This window comes from Osmerus eperlanus, chromosome 3, assembly GCF_963692335.1.
Source record: "Osmerus eperlanus chromosome 3, fOsmEpe2.1, whole genome shotgun sequence".
NCBI lineage: Eukaryota > Metazoa > Chordata > Actinopteri > Osmeriformes > Osmeridae > Osmerus > Osmerus eperlanus.
Genome location: NC_085020.1, coordinates 23,402,237 through 23,413,951, shown reverse-complemented (window position 1 = coordinate 23,413,951; position 11,715 = coordinate 23,402,237). Strand labels below are relative to the sequence as shown.

The 11,715-nt window shown below is 48.7% G+C and overlaps 1 protein-coding gene across 1 annotated transcript in view; it reads left to right on the top strand.

Annotated features, from left to right (window-relative positions):
• The first annotated feature begins 4,055 nt into the window (after positions 1 to 4,055).
• The window catches only part of LOC134017910 (plakophilin-4-like), a 45,886-nt gene continuing 38,226 nt past the window's right edge, over positions 4,056 to 11,715 (top strand). The window contains 1 exon segment of the mRNA XM_062458041.1: positions 4,056 to 4,071. Coding sequence (XP_062314025.1) covers positions 4,056 to 4,071 — 16 coding nt within the window.

Genomic DNA, 11,715 nt, shown 5'->3' with positions numbered 1-11,715 from the left:
TAGCCTGAAGTCATGTTCTTCCTGATCCTGTGAGGATGACGAGCCTGTCTTTCTGTGAAGGAGGAACCGGAGCTTGTCCTGTCTGTGTCGGTGTGCGTCCTGCAGGAACACGCCAGGCAGCAGAGGAGGACTGGGATTGATGGGTTATGTATCAGATGGTGTGTGGGATGGGCTGTTCCCTAGTATGAGTGTGTTTCCTGTCGCTCCCTGAGCCAAGCCCATCCCTGTACACACACACACACACACACACACTACGTGTGCTCAGATTGACCCTGATTAGGTAAGATATTTCAACATCTGTGGGCAGCATTTCAAGATGGAGGCAGGCCTGGGCTCAGGATCAGAGGAGTCCTCGTGTCCTGTCTCTTCCTGCCCTGCTGTGTCCTGTCACTTCCTGCTCTGCTGTGTCCTGTCACTTCCTGCTCTGCTGTGTCCTGTCTCTTCCTGCCGTGATGTGTCCTGTCTCTTCCTGCCGTGATGTGTCCTGTCTCTTCCTGCCCTGCTGTGTCCTGTCACTTCCTGCTCTGCTGTGTCCTGTCACTTCCTGCTCTGCTGTGTCCTGTCTCTTCCTGTCCTGCTGTGTCCTGTCTCTTCCTGTCCTGCTGTGTCCTGTCACTTCCTGCCCTGCTGTGTCCTGTCTCTTCCTGCCCTGCTGTGTCCCGTCTCTTCCTGCTCTGCTGTGTCCCGTCTATTCCTGCCCTGCTGTGTCCTGTCACTTCCTGCTCTGCTGTGTCCTGTCTCTTCCTGCTCTGCTGTGTCCTGTCTCTTCCTTCTCTGCTGTGTCCTGTCACTTCCTGCTCTGCTGTGTCCTGTCACTTCCTGCCCTGCTGTGTCCTGTCTCTTCCTGCCCTGCTGTGTCCTGTCTCTTCCTGCCCTGCTGTGTCCCGTCTCTTCCTGCTCTGCTGTGTCCTGTCTCTTCCTGCTCTGCTGTGTCCTGTCTCTTCCTGCTCTGCTGTGTCCTGTCACTTCCTGCCCTGCTGTGTCCTGTCTCTTCCTGCTCTGCTGTGTCCCGTCTCTTCCTGCCCTGCTGTGTCCTGTCTCTTCCTGCTCTGCTGTGTCCCGTCTCTTCCTGCTCTGCTGTGTCCTGTCTCTTTCCATTCATTCCAACAAGCAGGGGTACGCGCCTCCAGCTCTCTGCAGCCTCCTGCTTCCATACTGTACCTCACCATCCTCTAGACAGCACCAGGGTACGACCTATATAGGTCTGGGGTTGATTTGATATTGTCTGGATTGTGTGTGTGTGTGTGTGCCCACGTGCGTGTGCGCGCTCGTTCAGGGCCGAGAGCTCTGGTTGGGAGACATTCCACAGCAGCTGGGTGTGTCAGCCAGAGTAAAGCATTTTCAGCTGTCGAGAGCAACATAAAGTCAAACGTTTAGGAATCTAATAATAGTTTGTGCTTTTGTGTAAAAAAACAGCACTTTGGACAGAGACACACAGAGATTAATCTTTTTCTGGACTCCTGTAGGGCTGTTGGCTGTGCTACAAACAATGATTGTACTCGCGAAGGATCTGTTTGTGTGTTTGCATATGTGCTGAAAACCAGCTTACATCAATTACTTTTGTATGTCTGGCCTCTTTTCAGCGGTATTTAAATGTGTGTGTGTTTTGCTGAATAGTTTGTGCATGGGTTTTCAGAGGCAGCTAGTACTAAGAAATGCATTAGCTGAAAGTTGCGGCCTTGATAAATGCTTTACTTGGCCCAATGCAGGATTGTAATTCTCTGTTATTTTCTAGTTTGTTTATAAGGAGCTGAAATTTGGTATCGATCATGCTTAGGGAGGTCTGGAGAGGCTCACCAGACCACAAATATCACTTTAATTTAGCTTAAGTCAATACGCTCTTTGAAAGCAGCAATTAAGCATGCCAGGTCTGTGGAGCCCCTGTACCCTGGATGCCTGACGGGTCACTGGAGGGCGCCCCTGGAGCGATCCGGCGGCTTAGATGGACGGTCATTATGACGTCGTTTGACTTTTTTTAACTTGTTTAGGGAGAAGTGAGGAATGGCCGTCTGACTGACCTGGGGAAGACAGAGTTTTAATGGGATGCTAACCCTAGCATCCTGATATAGTGTGTCAGGAGTCCTGCATGATGGAGGTTAAAGGTTAATTTAGCCTTGTGGACAGATGAAGCAACCACTCATTTGAAGACTGCTGATTTTTTCAAATTGATATGCAGAGAGAGGAAATCCCTTCACAAGTACTACTTTACAATGTGTGGGTGTGCAGAAAACTGTCTTCATGATGCCATAGCTATCCCTCTAAGTGGGTAATTAAGTAGCAACATTTACATTTGTACTGTGTAGCTGGTTTGGTATGAGCTGGTGGTGTGATCCAAGCCAGTGGTTGATTTCCTGGACTTGTTGGCCCGAGACTGACTAATCAACGTTTGAACTCTACTGCTCATCCGAGACCCCCTGCCTCTGGAGTTCAGGCTCGTGGAGAATTATTTCCGAGCTGATTTCTTTTTCTCCATGCTGCTCGTCAATGTTGGAGGACTGACCTGGTTAATTTAGTTGTCAATCAGCCTTGTGAAGCTTTCCTTTTGAATTCTCCATTGCTTGTCTGTCTTCTTGCCTGCATGCATGCCTCCCCATCTCTCTCTCTGTCTCTTTCTCTCTCTCTGTGTCTCACCATGCACATGTGGCCGTGGTGAGGGAGCACTCCAACTCCAACACACACACATGTCTTGTGTAGCTAGAGGGAGCGCTTTAGAGGAGTGGACCAGGTATGAGGTCACCAGACCGTGTGACCTGGTTGGCTGGGTCAAACTAAGTGTTTTCTTGGCAGACTCAGAGCTGATGAGGACTGTAATGATTTGAAAAAGAGGATTAGACTTTGGTCCAGGCCTCTTGGTAGTTGGCTTGATAATGACATGCACACGTAGCTCGTTGTTTTGATGTTTCCTAGAAGGTAACACACACATTGGGGAAGGGCGGGCTGTGTGAGTGTAGTATAGTGTGTGTATAGTGTGAGTGTAGTATAGTGTGTGTATAGTGTGAGTGTAGTATAGTGTGTGTATAGTGTGAGTGTAGTATAGTGTGTGTATAGTGTGAGTGTAGTATAGTGTGTGTATAGTGTGAGTGTAGTATAGTGTGTGTATAGTGTGAGTGTAGTATAGTGTGTGTATAGTGTGAGTGTAGTATAGTGTGTGTATAGTGTGAGTGTAGTATAGTGTGTGTATAGTGTGAGTGTAGTATAGTGTGTGTATAGTGTGAGTGTAGTATAGTGTGTGTATAGTGTGAGTGTAGTATAGTGTGTGTATAGTGTGAGTGTAGTATAGTGTGTGTATAGTGTGAGTGTAGTATAGTGTGTGTATAGTGTGAGTGTAGTATAGTGTGTGTATAGTGTGAGTGTAGTATAGTGTGTGTATAGTGTGAGTGTAGTATAGTGTGTGTATAGTGTGAGTGTAGTATAGTGTGTGTATAGTGTGAGTGTAGTATAGTGTGTATTGTAGTTTGCATATGCAAGTAGGTGATTTATCTTGTGAACTTCCCAGACAGATTGTGTTTTGACTCCACAGAAAGAGAGACTCCAGTAAGAGACCAGCAGAGACCCCAGACAGTCTCTCTCCAGTTGTACAGACAGTCTCTCTCCAGGTCTACAGACAGTCTCTCTCCAGGTCTATAGACAGTCTCTCTCCAGGTGTACAGACAGTCTCTCTCCAGGTGTACAGACAGTCTCTCTCCCATGTTAACTCCAGCCAGCCCTGCCCGCTCTTTAAGCTGCCCTGATTGGCTGACCGCTCTTTAAGCTGCCCTGATTGGCTTTGACCACGTTACATCATGGGGACTTGGCCTTCCTCAGCTGACTTTGAACAGATTTCAGATTGACAGGGGATGTATGGAAGCTCCAAACCGGCCCGGTATCCGCTGTCACCCTGTTCTTTCTTTGTTTCAGTTTGAAGGAAAACAAGTGAAGTAATGTTGAAGAACCAGCTAGGTTAGTGGGTTGCTAGCAGGAAGGTAGTTGTGCAGTGCTAGCCGGTGTCATTCCTGCTCTGGACTGAGGCTTGGAGGAAGTGAGCAGAGAGCTGAGCTAGTCCTGGCCCAGCAAGGATGGGAAATTTCAGAGGTAAGCGAAGATACAAATCATAATTCTTTCTTTGCCATGAAGGGGGGGGGGGGGGGGGTTCCTTCAGGATAATTGCTTTTCTGGGAAAGTATTACCCAAGGTCTACCCAGGGTGCAGTTTCTACAACATACATTTACCGCAGAGGAAAGTGTCGCCGACGAGGAATTCTTCTGGATTGTCTCTGTGGCGTTTCTGAACGTACTGCTCGTGAACTGCTGCTAAATAATGAGCGTTTTGTGGTCGTGTTAAAACAGCAATGCAGAGTTGTGGACATGTGAGGGTGAAGAGTCATATTCCACACAGCCCTTTTTGCTAACCCTAACTGCAGTGACAGTGACAAGCCAGTAGAACAGCATGTTTTCTGTAATCCCAGCTGACTACAGCGTATCAACACAGGACGTCAGACAGCCATGTCCAGCCCATCAAATCCAATCAAATCAAATCAAATGTATTTGTATAGCCCTTTTTACACGCAAGCATGTCACAGAGGGCTTCACATATGCCCATAGAACTGCCCCTCAACCAACCTAAACCCTCAAGGAAGACAAGGAAAAACTCCCAAAAAACTCTCAACAGGAGAAAAAAAAAAAAAAGGAAGAAACCTTGGGAGGAGCAATTCAGAGAGGGATCCCCTCCTCCAGAGACGGTTGGTGAGAGAGAGGAGCAGAACACAGGCTAAACATAGTCATACAGTGTCGATGGGTTTTTAAAACACCAAAATCCATTATTCAACTTTATAGATGTAGGACAGGACCGGGAGACTCGCGACCAGGTCCAGCGTTGGCTGACCGACGACCAGGCAGGTGCTGACAACTCAAACCCCCCACACCACAAGGGATGTGTGTGGGGGGGGACAGAGAGAGGAGAGCAGGGATTAGAGAATGCCAGGAGCAGCTAACAGTTACAGTCATAATAGAATGAGATCCCCACCGGTCAAGTGTGGACTGGTGCAGCAATTTAACAGAGCAAAAAAGGGGAATTTGATGCAACCCCACACACCAAGACAGCAACAGCCCCCCTCATTTGGAACATGAAATCTGTTCCAGGGGAAGAGAACTCTAAAATAAGTTATACTTAAAGAATAAGGATGGAAACAACCCGTCCCCCGTTGCCTCCAACTAGTAACATACTTACCTTTTAACAGTCGTAGAATTGACTAAACAATAACGTTTTTAACCTAATTTTAAACGTCGAAACAGTATCAGACTCCCTAATTGAGACGGGTAGTTTATTCCAGAGAAGAGGCGCTCTATATGAGAACGCCCTACCTCCAGCTGTTTTTTTCTTAATTTTGGGAACCACCAGATAGCCGGCATCTTGAGATCTAAGTGTCCTTGCGGGGCAATAGGGTGCAAGGAGACCGGAGAGGTACAGTGGTGCCAATCCATGCAGAGATTTGTAGGTTAGTAGTAGAACTTTGAAGTCAGCTCTGGCTTGGATAGGGAGCCAGTGTAGAGAGACAAGAGTAGATGTTATGTTATCAAACTTTCTTGTTCTGGTCAATAGTCTAGCAGCAGCATTTTGCACCCGCTGTAAATTTTTTAGGTGGGTAATTGGGAGGCCGAGAACAACACATTGCAATAGTCCAATCGGGACGTAACAAATGCATGTATTAGTTTTTCGGCATCATCCTTTGAGAGAAATTTTCGTATTTTGGCAATATTACGTAGATGGAAAAATGCAGTTCTAGTAATTTGCTTAATATGGTACTCAAACGAAAGGTCTGGGTCCATTGTGACTCCTAAATTTTTTACTAGCTGGTTTTGAGAGACTTTGACGCCGTCTAGGTCTAAGGTCAGATTGGAAAAATAATTTCTATATTTTTTAGGACCGAAAATTTGAACCTCGGTTTTATCCGAATTTAGAAGAAGGAAATTTGCAGTCATCCAAGCTCTCAACCTAGAAACACATTTTTCCATAGCATGTGGAAATTCTCCAGACTTTATAGACATATATAGCTGAGTATCATCTGCATAACAGTGAAAATTTACCCCAGAGCTTCTAATTATGTTTCCTAAAGGCAGCATATAGAGAGAAAATAACAGAGGGCCTAGAACTGAACCCTGTGGTACTCCGTATTTTACAGTGGAGCTCCTGGATGAGCAGCCATCATAGTGGACATATTGTGATCTATCGGATAGATACGATCTAAACCACTGAAGTGATGTACCAGAAATCCCAACATAGTTCTCCATACGTTCCAAGAGAATCTCATGATCCACCGTGTCAAAAGCTGCACTTAGGTCTAGAAGAACCAGGACAGAGAAAGAGAAGTCATTAGAAAGCTGGAAAGGAACACATGACACACCACACTTCAGACGGATGACCTATTTACGGGGTGACTTGCAAGCGCATCTATAAAACACATTACAGTCCTGTCACAACGGCTAACTCCACACAAGCAGGGAAAGTATGAACTAATCAGGTTCTCAAGACGTTTGGCCATAAAAGGGAAAACATGGTCTGAAATGCACACACACACCAATACACACACAACACACACACCAATACACACACAACACACACACACCAATACACACACAACACATACACACCTGACTGTATTGATGTACTGGTGTGTGTGCATGTGTGTGTTTAAATGCACGTGTGGGGTCAAGGCCAGACCAGACTAGACCAGACCATGCCAGACCAGACCAGACCATGCCAGACCAGACTAGACCATGCCAGACCATGCCAGACTAGACCATGCCAGACCATGCCAGACCAGACTAGACCATGCCAGACCATACCAGACCAGACCATGCCAGACCAGACCAGACCATACCAGACCAGACCATGCCAGACTAGACCATGCCAGACCAGACCATGCCAGACCATGCCAGACCAGACTATGCCAGACCAGACTAGACCATGCCAGACCAGACCATGCCAGACCATGCCAGACTAGACCATGCCATGTCATGCCAGACCAGACCAGGCCATGCCAGACCAGACCATGCCAGACCAGACTATGCCAGACCAGACTAGACCATGCCAGACCAGACTATGCCAGACTAGACCATGCCAGACCAGACCATGCCAGACCAGACTATGTCAGACCAAACTATGCCAGACCAGACTAGACCATGCCAGACCAGACTATGCCAGAGCATGCCAGACCAGACTAGACCGTGCCAGACCATGCCAGACCAGGCCATGCCAGACCAGAGTATGCCAGACCAGACTAGACCATGCCAGACCAGACTAGACCGTGCCAGACCATGCCAGACCAGGCCATGCCAGACCAGAGTATGCCAGACCAGACTACACCATGCCAGACCAGACCATGCCAGAGAGTCAGTTCTGGTCTCTTTGCTTTCCTGTTAACATTCCTCCTGTTTCTTAACACAACTGGAACAAATTCATATCAGCTCAACAGATTTTCTTTTTCCCTTTTAAAGCAACGCACCAAAAGGCCAGCAGCCCGCTAAAGTGGACCTGAGGTTATTTGTCCTGGTCGAGGGCTTTCTAAATAAACAGGATGACAGAGAGGCCTGCTCACCTTTTTAGCAGCAGAGGTAATAAGGCCATATGAGATGAATACACGCCCTCTAAGCCAGGGCACTTCAGAGTAAACATTCACAACACAGAGTGGCAGGAGGGCAGAACGACTTGGATGAAAGTGCGATAGAAAAACAAAAAAACTGAAAAGGTTCCCACATCTGCCTCTGCTGTGACCCCGTGTGTCAGAGAGCCTACTCCTGAGCTGGAGGTGTCAAGTTTCCACAAAACTGGACTGTTGCCTCTCTCTCTCTTTCTCTCTGCCCCTCTCTCTCTCACACTCTCTTTCTTTCTGCATCTCTCTCTTTCTCTAACCTCCTCTCTCAACTTTTTTTATTTTTTTTATTTCAAGTGCTTTATTGGCAGGTCAAGAAAGACTCAAAATATTGCCAGAGCCAACATATAGTGTACAAAAGTATCTCTCTCTCTCTCTCTCTCTCTCTCTCTCTCTCTCTCTCTCTCTCTCTCTCTCTCTCTCTCTCTCTCTCTCTCTCTCTCTCTCTCTCTCTCTCTCCCTCTCGCTCTCCCTCCCCCTCCACCTCCCCCTCTCTCTCTCTAACAGCCTGTGTGAGTGGACTGAGTGAGGAGCATTGAGCCCCCTGCTGTGCTGTTAGTCACAGAGAGCAGGACACACTTGTTGTTGTCCGAATTACGTAAAACACTTCGCAAACTGAACAGTGAAAAGAGGAGACCGTCTCGGAGCTTCAACTCTGGGCGTCGGTATGGGTGACAACCAACGGATGTTTCTGCCCACCAAATTCCAATCAAAATGTGCATGTGTGTCCGTGTGTGGGAAAGGATAACAGTAGGTGTTTGTCTTTAGTAAGTGCTTACATCTACTATGGGAAAATCTCTTAGTCAATTTGTAAAAACATTGTGTTTACATTCTCACAGCCTTTCCTCTTGGCTGTTGGGGCGTTCTTCTCTTTCGAGGATTTGGCATCGACGATGCTTCGCTTCGGATGAGCCGATGATGAGATCAGACAGGGTTTAAGGTCCAGTACTCCCATCTTCCCACAACAAAGAGCTGTCTTCCTTCTCCCTCCACCTCTCTCCCCATTTTCCCCCCTAAACTGTTTTGTTCTGCGCCATCAGACGCCAGTCCTCCTGAAAATTCTCACACCTCGCAGGCAGAGCGACGACCTTTGCCGTGGAAACAGCTCCCAGAGATACGAGAGAGCGAAGGGCTTCTGTCTGTGTGTGGAAGCCCAAGGAGTTAAGAAGCAATTAGTTGGTGGCTGTTTTTTTGTTGGTCCTAATGAACACCGTGGTTAATGGTCTCACAAAAGCCTGTTAGCTGTAAAAAACAAACCAGGCGTTATTCTCTTGTCAGTGCCCCAGTGACCCTGCAAACAAACAGGCAGAACAAAAGCATTGGCACCCTTTAATTTCTGCCAAACTCCGCAAGAGGTTTGTGTGTGACACCACAGTGAGCAGCACAATCTGGGAGGTCCTGACTGTTTAGGTTGTGTGCTCTTAGTTGGGTCATACACCTTTCTCTCATCTGGAGGTTTCTGTGTATTCGAACTGTGACGGCGAGGTGGTCTCTCAGTGTGTTGGTCAGGGATGTATGTGTCGAGACAGAGGTATTACTAGAGCATAGATGCTAGCACACACACACACATACACACACACACACACTCCCTTCTCGTTCCAGTGTCTCGTCCTCTGCCAGCAGTTGTTTGAATTCTAGGAATCTATTAGTCTCCCCCCCCACTTCTCACCACCTTACACATGCACACACACATACAATGCAGTACCCTCAGCGGTGCTAGGTCACACAGAGGTCATAGGGGATCAAACAGGTTTACAGGGTTTGTTGACGTTGATTATGATTTTGCGATCTATGCCATCGCGTGTGCCAGTGTTGAAAGAGGATGTCGACGAGCAATTACCTTACAATCACGGTGGATGAGCTTGCGCTGTTTGCATGAGAGTGTTTTCTTAATTGTGTTTGTGATAGCACCCATGCGTGAGCGGCCTGCGTTGCTGAGGTCTGCTTTTGGCTCTCACGCATTGTCACCTGTTGACATGGAGCTGGATGTGTGTGCTTGTTGTTTAGAGGGGCTCTGGGACGGTGAGTGCATGCGCCAGTGTGACGCTCTTCTCTTTACTCTCTCTGATATATCTTCCTCTCTCTCTCTCTCTCTTCCTCTCTCTCTCTCTCTCTCTCTTCCTCTCTTCCTCTCTCTCTCTTTTTCTATCACACACATGCTGTTGCCTTGGTGTCTGTGCTCTTTGTCTGTCTTGGGGCTGGTTTGTGCATGTAAGTGTGTGACCTATATCTCTCTGCCACTCTCTCTCTCTTTACATATTCTTTCAATGACTTCCTTCACTAATGAGATAGAAGAGGAAATGAAAGGAGAACAGGCTGGAGAAGAGGAGATGATAAAAGAGGAAGAAGAAGAGGAGAGAGGAGAGAAGGTAGAGGAGAGAAGGAGAGGGTAGAGGAGAGGAGAGAAGGAGAGGGTAGAGGAGAGGAGAGAGGGTAGAGGAGAGGAGAGAAGGAGAAGGTAGAGGAGAGAGGGTAGAGGAGAGGAGAGAAGGAGAGGGTAGAGGAGAGGAGGTAGAGGAGAGAAGGAGAGGGTAGAGGAGAGAAGGAGAGGGTAGAGGAGAGGAGGTAGAGGAGAGAAGGAGAGGGTAGAGGAGAGAAGGAGAGGGTAGAGGAGAGGAGGTAGAGGAGAGAAGGAGAGGGTAGAGGAGAGAAGGAGAGGGTAGAGGAGAGGAGGTAGAGGAGAGAAGGAGAGGGTAGAGGAGAGAAGGAGAGGGTAGAGGAGAGGAGGTAGAGGAGAGAAGGAGAGGGTAGAGGAGAGAAGGAGAGGGTAGAGGAGAGGAGGTAGAGGAGAGAAGGAGAGGGTAGAGGAGAGAAGGAGAGGGTAGAGGAGAGGAGGTAGAGGAGAGAAGGAGAGGGTAGAGGAGAGAAGGAGAGGGTAGAGGAGAGGAGGTAGAGGAGAGAAGGAGAGGGTAGAGGAGAGAAGGAGAGGGTAGAGGAGAGGGTAGAGGAGAGAAGGAGAGGGTAGAGGAGAGAAGGAGAGGGTAGAGGAGAGGAGGAGAGGAGGTAGAGGAGAGGAGGTAGAGGAGAGGAGGAGAGGGTAGAGGAGAGGAGGAGAGGGTAGAGGAGAGAAGGAGAGGGTAGAGGAGAGAAGGAGAGGGTAGAGGAGAGAAGGAGAGGGTAGAGGAGAGAGGGTAGAGGAGAGAAGGAGAGGGTAGAGGAGAGAAGGAGAGGGTAGAGGAGAGGGGGAGAGGGTAGAGGAGAGGAGGAGAGGGTAGAGGAGAGAAGGAGAGGGTAGAGGAGAGAGGGTAGAGGAGAGGGGGAGAGGGTAGAGGAGAGAAGGAGAGGGTAGAGGAGAGAGGGTAGAGGAGAGAAGGAGAGGGTAGAGGAGAGAAGGAGAGGAGAGAAGGAGAGAAGGAGAGGGTAGAGGAGAGGGGGAGAGGGTAGAGGAGAGGAGGAGAGGGTAGAGGAGAGAAGGAGAGGGTAGAGGAGAGAAGGAGAGGGTAGAGGAGAGAGGGTAGAGGAGAGAAGGAGAGGGTAGAGGAGAGAGGGTAGAGGAGAGGGTAGAGGAGAGAGGGTAGAGGAGAGAAGGAGAGGGTAGAGGAGAGAAGGAGAGGGTAGAGGAGAGAAGGAGAGGAGAGAAGGAGAGGGTAGAGGAGAGAAGGAGAGGGTAGAGGAGAGAAGGAGAGGGTAGAGGAGAGAAGGAGAGGGTAGAGGGGAGAGGGTAGAGGAGAGGAGGAGAGGAGGAGAGGAGGTAGAGGAGAGGAGGTAGAGGAGAGGAGGTAGAGGAGGTAGAGGAGAGGAGGTAGAGGAGAGGAGGAGAGGGTAGAGGAGAGGAGGAGAGGGTAGAGGAGAGAAGGAGAGGAGAGAAGGAGAGGGTAGAGGAGAGAAGGAGAGGGTAGAGGAGAGAAGGAGAAGGTAGAGGAGAGAAGGAGAGGGTAGAGGAGAGAGGGTAGAGGAGAGGAGGAGAGGAGGTAGAGGAGAGGAGGTAGAGGAGAGGAGGAGAGGGTAGAGGAGAGGAGGAGAGGGTAGAGGAGAGAAGGAGAGGGTAGAGGAGAGAAGGAGAGGGTAGAGGAGAGAAGGAGAGGGTAGAGGAGAGAAGGAGAGGGTAGAGGAGAGGAGGTAGAGGAGAGGAGGTAGAGGAGAGGAGG